The 12,886-nt window shown below is 37.9% G+C and overlaps 1 protein-coding gene across 8 annotated transcripts in view; it reads right to left on the reverse strand.

Annotated features, from left to right (window-relative positions):
- DMD (dystrophin) overlaps nt 1–12,886 on the reverse strand; it is a 1,125,431-nt gene that overhangs the window by 268,389 nt on the left and 844,156 nt on the right. For 7 of the 8 annotated variants that reach the window (XM_054165808.1, XM_054165807.1, XM_054165806.1 and 4 more), the window contains 2 exons: nt 10,944–11,155; nt 1,822–1,976 (listed from right to left, as the gene is read on the reverse strand). In XM_054165808.1, coding sequence (XP_054021783.1) covers nt 1,822–1,976; nt 10,944–11,155 — 367 coding nt within the window. The remainder of the gene's footprint in view (nt 1–1,821; nt 1,977–10,943; nt 11,156–12,886) is intronic. The other variant, XM_054165810.1, reaches the window with a different exon arrangement.

The raw sequence follows: 12,886 nt of genomic DNA on the forward strand, positions 1-12,886 counted from the left end.
TGTTTTTTACACTAACACACATTTCTGATAATAAATATGGATTAGAGTGAAAACAGTTGGGTATTTCAAAAGAAAATACCCCAAAAGTGGCTATTTAAATTAATGGGAAAATGGAAACAAATTTTCCTTTGGGAAAAGAAATCAAATCCTCTTGGCATACAAGCCATGTATAAACACTGATCAAGTTATTTCTAAAATGTTGGAGAAACAGTCAAGACCATTATTTGGAATATGTTTATCACAGTATCACCAAGGTTGGAAGAGACCTCAAAGATCATTATACATGACTGAGAGGTCACTGAGCCACCAGGGCACTACTTCCTCATGGTCTAGATTGAAATAATACCCACAGATGTATCCAAAATCACTGCATGTGTGTCACAGTGAAGTTGAAGTGACTCATTCTTTTGAACATCAACTTCATTAAAGAAAACAGCAAAAAGTGGGAATAAGTTCCTGTGGACACCATTGATTCAGGTAGCTACCAGTTTGGAAGAAGACCTCCTGAATTTATTGCATATTTAACTAAATTGACTTTTCTGGCCTTGTTAAGAGACTTCAATTAAAATTATGTTAAGATCTAATTTAGTTCCAGTTACAGTTATAGGATATAAAATTTATTCCAAGATACTGATTAAAGTGATTTAATTTTTATATATCTCATCTAACGTGCAATGATTTAAAAGTCTTTTACTACTGTAAGGAAAGTCATTTTTATTCTGCAATGAGTTCTGATCTTACAGATTGTGAATCGGATGATTCACAATTTGGTGGCAAGCTTCAAAGATCACTTTAAATAAGGAATTGGTATCTAAACCAAAAACTGCAAGACTGTAAAATGTAATCAAGGATGCGATCAAGCATGTGATAAAAACTTTCTTGACTAGAGATTTGCTTCAAAGGTATAAAATTACATTGCTACTTTCAGTCTGCTTCAGAAGAATATGTCTGCCATTTTCAGATTCAGCGTACAGCTCAAAATCACCATAGTGATTGTGATATGAAAATAGTACGTAGACATAGGAAACACGTTTAAACATTTAAAACATAGAACCTGTCAAAAGAAGTTAGTAGGCAGCAGGTCACAGCAAGCAGAAGAAAATTGACAGGAAACATCAAATTTTATTTGAGTGAATCAAAAGGTATATTTTTAAAAAAACCCAAACACAACAACCAATAAACCAACCCACAACGGTACAGTCATCATCATTCTTTCCATTCTCACTATACTCACGTCATTTTCAACAGTTACATCCTTCTATAATCATAGAATCATAGAATTGTCAGGGTTGGAAGGGACCTCAAGGATCATCTAGTTCCAACCCCTGCCATGGGCAGGGACACCTCACCACACTGCATCAGGTTGCTCAGAGCCACATCCAGACTGGCCTTAAAAACCTCCAGGGATGAGGCTTCTGCCACCTCCCTGGGAAACCTGTTCCAGTGTCTCACCACCCTCATGGTGAAAATCTGCTTCCTAACATCCAATCTGAATCTACCCATTTCTAGTTTCTTTCCAGTCCCCCCAGTCCTATCATTACCTGACACCCTAAAAAGTCCCTCCCCAGCTTTCTTGTAGGCCCCCTTAAGATACTGGAAGGACACAATTAGGTCTCCTCGGAGCCTTCTCTTCTCCGGACTGAATAGCCCTAAATCCCTCAGTCTGTCCTCACAGGAGAGGTGCTCCAGCCCTCTAATCATCCTTGTGGCCCTTCTCTGGATGCATTCCAGCACATTCAGATCCTTCCTCTCCAACCGAAGCTGGACAATGAATATTAATGAAGTTTAACAACAAATCTAATAGCAGGATTTATATCCTACCTCTTAGTAATGGTAGTCCATGTTGCATTAATGTTGTCTGTCATCAGTTCCACTTTTCTGGTGTCATCTGCTGAATAATCGCGGAGCAGTTTAAGTGCCATGTCGTTTGCCACATCTACATTTATTTGCCATTGTCGTATTTCTTTTGAAAATTGCTGAAGTAAAAAGAGAAAGAAAAAGAATAAACCTCAGATCACCATAAAATGATTATAAACATTATATGACTATTAAAGAAGTAGAAGTACAACTTATACCATCACTATAAAAAAGAAAAAGAACTCCCTCAGATTTATTGGCAACTACAGTCAGAGTCTTTAGAAATATTTAAATTCTTTAAGTCATGGGACGACAACTACTGCTACTCCAGGCAACCAAATCCTAAATGCCAGCTAAACCTGACAGCCCAAACTGATAAACACCAATTAGAGTTAGATTATTCTTTCCTGAAACACAAATAGGTGGATGCATTAGTACGCACCATGCAAACTATCACTATTTCTCATGCTGAAGTATACCAACATTGAAAGTATAGGGAAATTATATATGTTGTATAGTTTTTTCTTTGTTTGTTTCTTTTTTTCCTTCCTTATTTCTTTCTCTATCTTTTTCTTTCTGTTTGAATTTTAATACTGTGAAATAATACTGAGATTTGGACAATTAGTACCTTTCACGTTCATTTAATTTACTTTAAAGAATCGTTTATGTAATTAGTGCCATCTACTGGAGCAGCACTAAATCTGCAATACATCAAAATACTACTGGTAAATCTATCAATAGAATTATAATTTATGCTTCTTAGTATTTTTATGCTTCTTAGTATTTTTAAATTTTGTTCTTTTTTTTGTTTCTTTCTCTCTTTCTTTCTCTTTCTTGTTTTCTCTCTCTCTCTCTCTTTTTTTTTTTTTTAAATACCACTTTCTCCTTTCCTCTGTTTCTTCTCTCTTCTTTTTTCCTCTCCACCTGGCCCAGCTGTCTCACTAGAGAAGCAATCCAGTGAATCTGGAAAACTCATTTTGCCAGCCAGCAGCTACCATGCATCTTAATATTTGCTCAGAGTAAATTTCCATAGAAGTGCATTGCAGTTGTAGATTTGATCCATAATGTGTAACAAGAAAATGAAAGAGCAAAGATAATCGATAGTCTACTCGTACTTTTGTACTAATCAAAGACTACAACTAGATAATCAAAGGGACCATGCAAGTAGAAAAAAAAGTCTGTATTTGTGAATAGAACCAGTAAGTTGCATGCAAACTTTAGAAGCTATCAACACAAAGAGTACCTCTTTATTGTTGAGCTCTAATTGACAAATCAGGATATGCCTGTCAGGATATGTCCTGGTGGACAAGAAGCTCAACATGAGCTCTCAATGTGCACTTGCAGCCCAGAAGGCCAATCAGGTCCTGGGCTGCATCAAGAGAAGTGTGGCCAGCAGGTCAAGGGAGGTGATTATTCCCCTCTACTCAGCTCTGGTGAGACCCCATCTGGAGTACTGTGTCCAGTTCTGGAGCCCCTATTACAAGAGGGATATGGACATGCTGGAATATGTCCAGACAAGGGCCACGAGGATGATCAGAGGGAGAAAAGAGGGCTCCGAGGTGACCTTATTGTGGCCTTCCAGTATCTGAAGGGGGGCCTACAGGAAGGCTGGGGAGGGACTTCCTAGGATATCAGGTAGTGATAGGACTAGGGGGAATGGAGGTGGGGAGATTCAGGCTGGATGTGAAGAAGTTCTTCACTGTGAGACTGGTGAAGCCCTGGAATGGGTTGTCCAGGGAGGTGGTTGAGGCCCCATCCCTGGAAGTGTTTAAGACCACGCTGGATGGGGCTCTGGCCAGCCTGATCTAGTGTGGGGTGTCCCTGCCCATGGCAGTGGGGTTGGAACTGGATGATCCTTGTGGTCCCTTCCAACCCTGACTGATTCTATGGTTCTAAGAAAAAAAACTAAAACTTTTCTCCCTCTCTCATCTTCCCAAAGGGGTGTACCTTTTGAAGTCTTCTTTTCACTAAGGGAATTCTGCATGCAAAGCTGAACTGAAATATATAATCCTTGATTTAAATAACTAAATACTAAGTAAAAATAAATAAATATTTAATATTTTGTGCATTTGTGGTTTCATCTCAGAATGTATATAAATTTGGTTTGGTAAGATTTGGGCTGAAATGTACTTGATCTTGAATGTACTTGTACTTGAATAGAATTGAGGTTAAAAAGCTGCTGCAACATTCCTAGGTCCTCTCTATAATTTAAAACTGAAAGCATGCATTTCCTTTCCTTTCTGTGTTATTTCTTCAAGAGAGGGCAGATCACCCAATTACTGTGCAGCAGACAATCTCGAGTACTAAGACCTGATTGTCTGTTTTGAACAATGGGTGTCATTTCTACCATTACACATTAGGAAGATGCTACTAACCCCATCTTCTGAAAAAGCATCTGAACATGCTATGGTAAAATTCACTTGAGCTGAAGCTGCCTAAACAACTTTTAGGTCATTCTTTTGAGTTATGTATAGTCAAGGGAGGCAATAATTTGTGTCAAACCACTACAGTTTCTTTGAAGAAGATACAAGCTGATGGTTGTTTTAGCAGCAGCCTACAAATGGAGCTCCCTTCCTGTCAAAATTATATGCTACACATATATTAATGTTAATATTTACACAGCTATAATAAAACATATCAACCCTTAAATAAATACATCCTACAGTAATTATAATTTCAGTTTTGCAGATATTTATATCAAATATCTATTCTACATTTAGGTCTATCCATCTTTATTATACTCTACCTTGCTCTTTGTTTAAAATTAGGCATGCATACAGCTACTTCAGTTCTACCCAAAGCAGACAGGCTGTTCATTGCATTACAAAGGAAAGTTACCATAACATTTTGTCTGTGTCATAAATTAACAGGCCTGTAAACTCTACTTTGAAAATAAGTTCTTTCTGTTCAGTCCCCTGTGAGTATAAATGACCTTATAAAACCTTCCAATCCAGGTTTTGTAATAAAAATATGGAAAGATGCATTACGAGGTTATTTCCAAAAGTGTTGTTCTCACCATTAACTCCAACATTAATCCATTAACACCCTGACATTGTAACACTCACACATCACTCAGAAAAGAAATGATGAATTTAGAGAGCTTTCCGGACAGAAATAATTTGTATTTTCTACTTTACAGGAAATTCAACAACATTGTTGATTGCATGCCTTGATTCAACTTTGCTCTGTGCATAGACACGAAGAACAAAATGGTGTGGCAAATGTTGTAATCGTCTGTTCTACTATCTACTTTTACACGACCAAAATGGATATTTTTTAAATGAAATTGTTGACTTTATTATTTTTTTCTCTTTTCCTTGTATACTTTTAGGTTTGTTTTACCTTTTAGCTACTTAAGAATCTTTTTTAAAGGAAAATACAGAATTAACCAGGTTGGAAAAGAACTTCAAGATTATCAAGTCCAACCTATCACCCAACATTATCTAACTAAACCATGGTACCAAGCACCCCATCAAGTCTCTTCCTAAACACTTCCAGTGATGGTGACTCCACCACCAACCTGGGCTGCACATTCCAATGGCCAATCACTCTTTCTGTGAAGAATTTCTTCCTAACATCCAGCCTAAACCTCCCCTGTTGCAGCCTGAGACTGTGTCCTCTTATTCTGTCACAGGTTGCCTGGGAGAAGAGACCAACCCCCATCTGGTTACAACCATCCTTCAGGTAGTTACAGACTGCAATAAGGTCTGCCCTGAGCCCCCTCTTCCCCAGGCTAAACAACCCCATCTCCCTCAGCCTCTCCTTACAGAGCTTGTGCTCCAGGCCCCTCACTAGACTTGTTGCCCTTCTCTGGACAAGTTCAAGTATCTCAAAGTCCTTCTTAAACTAAGGAGTACAGAACTGAACAAAGTACTCAAGGTGTGACCTAACCAGAGCTGAGTCCAGGGGCAGAATGAGTTCCCTGCTCCTGCTGGCCACACTATTCCTGATACTGGCCAGGATGCATTGGCCTTCTTGGCCACCTGGGCACACTGAATGCTTCATTAGATTAATTTCATTTTGACATTCTATTTGTTTCATCTGTGTCATCACTGGATTTTGCTGAGGATATTGCTTGAAGATTTAAGGCTGTGAATTTATCATGTTTCTTAGGTATACATTTTTCTCTAATTAGATGATACTAGTGGATGTTATGAGGAAGAAGGAAAGTCTGTGTAATTAAGGATCCCTGATTAAAAGCAAGAAAGGAAATTACATCTGGGCTTTCTTTTATTTTCTTTCCCCCCACAACCTCCCAGGGTTGCTCAGTGGACCAAAATAAATTGTGCATAGATGTTCAAGTATAGCAATATGTATGTACAGCATCATCCAGTTCTAAGCATATACATTCCCACATATTATATATGGTTCATATAACAAACCTGGAAAAATAAGCAGGTTTTTTTTTTTTATCCTTTTCCTGTAACTTTACAGCGTGTTTTATCTATATACCTAAAGAAAAAAATAATATCAAGGAACTCTTTTTCAGTGCTTACATCACAGTCAACAACATTAACTTGACTGTTAAGTGTTCTACTAAAATCAAAGCAGCACATTGTCAGGCCTGGAATAACAACGATCCACAAAATGCTGAGACTGTGCTTCATCCTGTACTGGTACACAGGGAGTGACAAAAGATTACTTAGTAAGTGCACTGCAAGAAGCCAAAGACAAGCAAGAGAGTCTCAGTCTTATCCACAAATCCAGGGCATAAATTTCACCCCCCAGTACATGCCAGTGGAATGTTGCCTGGCCTTATGAGTTCCAACAAAGCAGGCAACTCAAAAAGGCTGCTATTTAACTGCCTATTTAGATGAACCAGAAATAGGTGGTCAGTGGTAGAAAGGATAGAAACCTTGACTCCATCTTTTCTTCTCTTCGGCCATCCAAGCTAAACTGATACAGAGGGAGAAAGGATACCTAATTGTTACAAGGACAAGAAGTTATGAATTGATCTGGCATTATCAGCAGGCTTTTGATTGTCAGGGGTTTTTTGTGTGTGTTTTTGTTGTGTATTTTTCATTTCCATTGACTTTTTGTTTGGTTGGTTGTTGGGGGTTTTTTTTGGGTAGTTTGTTTCTTTGGTGTTTTTGTTTGGTTTTAATCTTGGTGGGTTTTTTTTGTCCCCCACATAATATCAATATCATACTGATAGAGTAGTTTTACACTAAGTTATGTTCAGATGACTTGGGGGTAGAAAGGAACTGAAGTGTGACTGCGTACCATGTATACATGTATAAGCTTCAGCATGCTGAGTTAACCATCTGCACTACATAGAATTTATTTCTCTAACATCAAACAAACAACTCAAAACAAGCAAAGAGATAATGGGGGAAAAAAAGCAAGCTCTAATCCTCAACAAATTAGCTCTGACTTGAGTTCTGATTCAAAGAAATAATATTTTAAATTATCATCTATATGGTTCCTTGTTACTTTTAATGTCAGAAGCAAATATCATTTGCCAATACAAGCCAGTTACAGATTTTTGGTTTATTCTCACACTGTAAAAAAGTGGATAATGAAAAAATTGCTACTGCTGAGTTTATCATTTGCTCACATGTAAGGATGCACTAACAGAGAGACATTAACAAAAGCACTGATCAAAAGTTCACTTAGAGCAGAGGAGAACTTCTGCACCTACTCAGCTGCCTGTAAGCAGCCCTATAATGTTTTACGAATGAAGAACACTTGATGATTGCTTTCTCACACCAAGCTGTGTTGAGATACAAAGCTGACAAACTGAATATGTCTGAAGAATTTGTTTAAGACTCACACTGACCTTGCTCTTTCCCTCAACACAAATGAATAGAAATGGCAGCTTTATTTTCATCAGCGTAACAGCAAGCCAAAAGACAGCATATTTACTCTACATAATCAGGGGACAAGATTAAAATATATGTGTTTGGCACAGAAGCCGGGAAAGCATTTATTTTGAGTACCTGATGTATTTCTAGGTCCTTCAGTTTAGATAATACTATACAGAAGAAATATAAAGCTGCTAAATTTAAAAAAAAAAAAAGATGTCCATTTTCCTTAGGATTCATGACCCCTTATCTCAAGCATGAAAAAAACATCTGATGCTGTCACATCTAAGAAGCTTTCATCAGGGATTTGACACAATGGGAATTACTGGCAGATAAACATAATTCCTCTAGGAAGTCTGGTACAGAAGGAAGAAAACCTAACAAAATGAAAGAAAGAAAAGGAAGGAAAGAAGAAGGGAAAAACAAACAAAAGAAAGTAGACAAGACTGGATCAGCAGAGCTTGTTGATGCTCCTATCACCACAAGGCCACAGGAAAGTAAGATAGACTATCTGAGCAGAGAAATTATAATTATAGACTAATGTTTACAACTTGACACAACACATCACATTGAATCCAGAGTGGAATGGGAATGGCTGAAAATACTGAGAGCCCATGTGCAGCAGAATCATAGAATTGTTAGAGTTGGAAGGGACCTCAAGGATCATCTAGTTCCAAGCCCCTTGCCATAGGCAGAGACACCTCACACTACATCAGGTTGCTCACAGCCACATCCAGACTGGCCTTAAAAACCTTCAGGGATGAGGCTTCTACCACCTCCCTGGGCAACTTATTCCAGAGTCTCCCCACCCTCATGGTGAAGAACTTCTTCCTAACATCCAATCTGAATCTACCCATTTCTATTTTTGTTCCATTGCCCCTAGTCCTATCATTATCTGACATCTTAAAATGTCCCTCCCCAGCTTTCTTGTAGGTCCCCTTAAGATACTGGAAGGCCACAATTAGGTCTCCTCGGAGCTTCCTCTTCTCCACATGGAATAGCCCCAATTCTCTCAGTCTGTAGTGTAAAGAATCAGCAGGTGCCCTTTCAAAAACTCTTCATTCGTAGAGATATATTCTATGAATAAGTGTACCAATATACTTTCTCTATTACTTGAGGAATGAAGGAAAAGGACATATTCATATTTCTCTCCTAGGAGAATGTTAATCCAAACCCACTTGATTTTTATTGTTTGTTTGTTGTGGGTTTTTTTGGTTTTGTTTTTTTTTTTTTTAATATACTCATACATAGCTCATCTAAGTCTCATATATTCTTGTAGAAAAAAAAAAAAGGACATAAAATTAATTTCTCAAACTGTATTTTCCATTATTTGCCAAGTTATGTCATTTGTGCTCAAGACATAAGACATTCCAACACAATGACATAAGGCTCTGCACAGAACTGTTTTTTTGCTGATTGAGTCTGGGACACTGAATTTGTTGAAGCCTTCCTTTTGTTTGTTTGTTGGTTTTTTTTTTCTTTTCTTTTTTTTTTTTTTTTAAACCAAACACTGGGCAGAAGCCAAAACTCTATCTCTGCAGAAAGACAGTGACAAATGGGAGTCCTCTATGCTGAATGACAGTAGTATACATAATCTATAACCCTTTCCATTACATTACTGAGTGATTGCCCTTGTTTACCCTAATCTGCCTTTCCCAAGCCATGACTCTTATGTTATGATCTTAAATGAGAAAATTTAACCACGGCTCCACTGTGAAACAATGGGTTGATGAATGTTTTTATGTTTCTTATAAGAAAGACAAGAAAAGGCAACAACAACAACAAAAAAATCCCAATAGATTTTGTATCCACTGCTAAATATCAGAAAAGCAGTGACTAACTGATGATGGAGATAGCTGAAGACCAATTGTTCAGTTAAACACATGCAGTTAGATAGACTTTCTGTCAGTAAAGCCACTTGATGAGGACACCACCCCACTATTCTTCACAGCAATGCATAATTATTTAGATGTGCAAATAAGACTGTTTTACGTCCACAAATTTTAACCAGCCAGCTCACTGGTAAGTAGCAATTTCTTTTTAAAAGAAATTTAAAAAACAGTGGGCAGGAGAGGAGAACATAACAGAACATATTTCTGTAACTATTCTCACAATTAACTAATATGTACCCTGGTGAGGCCACACCTGGAATATTGCATCCAGTTTTGGGCTCCCCAGTTCAAGAGGGACAGGAACCTACTCTATAATAGACTCCAACAGAGAGCTACCAGGATGATTGAGGGACTGGAACACTGTCTTGTAAAGAAAAGCTGAGAGCCCTGGGGCTTTTTAGTCTGGAGAAGACAGAGGGGACTTAATAAATGTTTATAAATATCTGAGGGCTGGGTGTCAAGAGGGAGGAGACAGGCTCTTCAAAGTTGCACCCTGTGATAGGACAAAGGGTAATGGATATAAACTACAGCACAGGAGGTTCCACCTCAACATGAGGAGGAACTTCTTCACTGTGAGGGTTACAGAGCACTGGTGCAGGCTCCCCTGAGAGGTTGTGGAGTCTCCTTCTCTGGAGACTTTCAAGACCCATCTGGATGTGTTCCTGTGCAACCTGTGCTTGGTACTATGCTCTGGCAGGGGTTTTGGACTCGATGATTTTCAGAGGTCCCGTCCAACCCCGAACACCCTGTGATCCTGTGAACATTCAATCAACATGGAAGCAGGACTCATTTCAACAGGCTGATCAATTGGTTGTGTTCAATTTTGGTTTTCTCCAACCAGAAACTGAGATACTATTAGTCTGAAACAGCTGTTCTCAAAGGCTGTTTATGAAGAATATTGTCAAAGTGTGATTTCCATAACAATAAACTTAAAAACTGATGCAACAGTTAGGGCATATTTGCATTCTTAGGTATAGCTGAGCTACATGAGTTAACTGTGGTGCACATTTTTATCACCTAGAACGTGACAAGCATGCTAAACCCACAAGAGCAGCCATTCCAGGATTCTGCAGTTAATAACTCTCCCTGTGCCAGTGTTAAACTCGGTGAGATTATCTTGTGGCAAATACAAAAATTCTTGATTTCCAATTGTGGCAGTTTAGGCTTACAAAGTAAGTTAAAACCAATTTAATTTGATTATTATGTGGCACAGGCTTTAAGTTATGCAAGTCAATTTAGTTAATTTATTGTAATTTTGGGGGGTTTTATTTTTGGTGGGAAGTAAGAGATAAAGATATTGTTCTCAAGGTGCACTGTCCAGTAGTTAGAGGATATTTTCTTTAACAAACTAATTAACTCAGGAATAAGTATTTAAATTTTTGGTAGTGACCTTAAGCTCAGTGTTCTGCTTTTTCAGAGCTTCCACGGTGTAAGAAATTTCTTTCCATGACTCAAGTTTAGTTTTTGCTTGTTCAAGAACCTGCTCAGCTTCTTGTTTAGCTTCTAGCCATTGTGTTGAATCCTTTAACATCTCATGAAGCTGCTGTCTCCGGTTTTGGAGGTGTCCATGCACTTCGTCCCACTGGTTCTGTATCTTTTCAACTGGTAAAACACAAAGGAAAAACAAAACCTGAGTCACTTTTAAAAATGGCACTTTTTTTTCCCTTCTTTTTTCTTTTTCTTTTCTTTTTCTCTTGTAAGCTGCAATTACAACTAAGTTAAGTTTAACAAAGAAAAATAAACTGTTCTGGGTCACACAGTATGGTACTGTGAGGCTCAGCATATGTTTTGGTATATATGCAACCAAAAATGCCAGGCTCATGCCTCGAAAATTACTATGAAACAGGATCATATTTAAGAAAAAGCAATAGCCTTTCATTCTTACTAAACCAAGGTCCAATATTTCTGAAAAAATAATCTCTTTAAGGACTTCAATAATAATAGTTAAAGATTTATTAAGGTAAATACTAACAGACTGCAAAGGCTTAAAAACTTTCTAATATGATCATGTTAATTATAAAATACCAATTAGCCTCGTGCACTATTTTAAAGAAATATGATTCGTCAGAACTTAATAATCACTAAAATCACTGACAAGAAGTGTTGGCTAGCATCCAGCATCAGACTTCTCCATAGCATGAAAATATCAGAAAATCTAGTCTGCCAAGCTTGACACACAAAAAAAAAGTAAAAGAAAAATCCAACTAAAGAAACCAGTAACTCCACAAGCAATAAAATCTGAGCACTGCATGAAGAAATAGGCATTTTTAGTTTTTTTTATTTATTTCATTTTTATTCCCTGATGTTCTCACTATTGTCTTGAAGTCTGCATCACTACATTAAAAATTCACAGGGAGGCCTCCAAGGAGAGAACAGAGATTCCTATCACTGAGGTAGTTCCATCACTACATCTCTCACTGCAGGGTTGATTTCAGAGTGGTGCAGGCTAAAGACTAAAGGGATAAGAAATGCTTCATCATGGAAAGGAGACTTCTACCTATCAGTGTTCTTCCTTCTTCCAGAAGAAGGGATAAAAATCTTTCCATGGACTCAGCTGAGGTTTAGAGAAAGAGAAGAAAACCTTTCAGCATCCCCTGCTCAAGTCTAGGAAGAAAAACTGTGAATAAGCACACACAGCATCATGTTTGAATCAAAGGAAATGCAAAAAGAACTGAAGAAACAGGACTGGAAAACACAAAGCACAATCAGAGCAAAGCAAGGATAGCCTAAGGCCCAAATTCTTAAACTTAATCTGAAGCAAATCTAACCCCTCATATCAGAAATCTGCATTCAATGGTCACAAAGTAAAAATTCATTTCTGCACCCTATCCTGGATGAAGACTTCTGATGTAAGCTTTAAGGTATACTTAAAAAATAAAGACTGTGGTCTACCGGAAGGGTGAATAACAGAAGTGTTCTCCAACTGCTCAAGTTAAATCTCTGTACTGTGGCAACAACCTGTAGGTGGGGGGCTGTGCTGCAGGCTTAGAGGCCAGACTGTCCAAACACTTTCCATAGTGTTGATGGCATACAGGCAATAGCTGGTGTCTGTATCTTGCAAATAACTGCTTGAGCTTCTTCCCACTTAGACGGAGATATTCAGTTTGTTTTCTCTTGATTCCTGGCAACCTGGAGATTTTGGTGCATAGCTGACAAAAGTATAATAGCTTGTTTATGTCAGATGTCAATGCAAAAAAAAAATAAATACAAAAATCCTACTTATTTTTATTTTATTCCAAGTTTGTGTGTTGGCATGGGATTGGGGTTTTTTGGGGAGGAAATGAGGTGATAAAGAGATGAATGAAAATTCTGTTGCAGTTTTCAGAAGAAAAA

The sequence above is a fragment of the Dryobates pubescens genome, chromosome 12 (genome assembly GCF_014839835.1).
Source record: "Dryobates pubescens isolate bDryPub1 chromosome 12, bDryPub1.pri, whole genome shotgun sequence".
Classification (NCBI taxonomy): Eukaryota; Metazoa; Chordata; class Aves; order Piciformes; family Picidae; genus Dryobates; species Dryobates pubescens.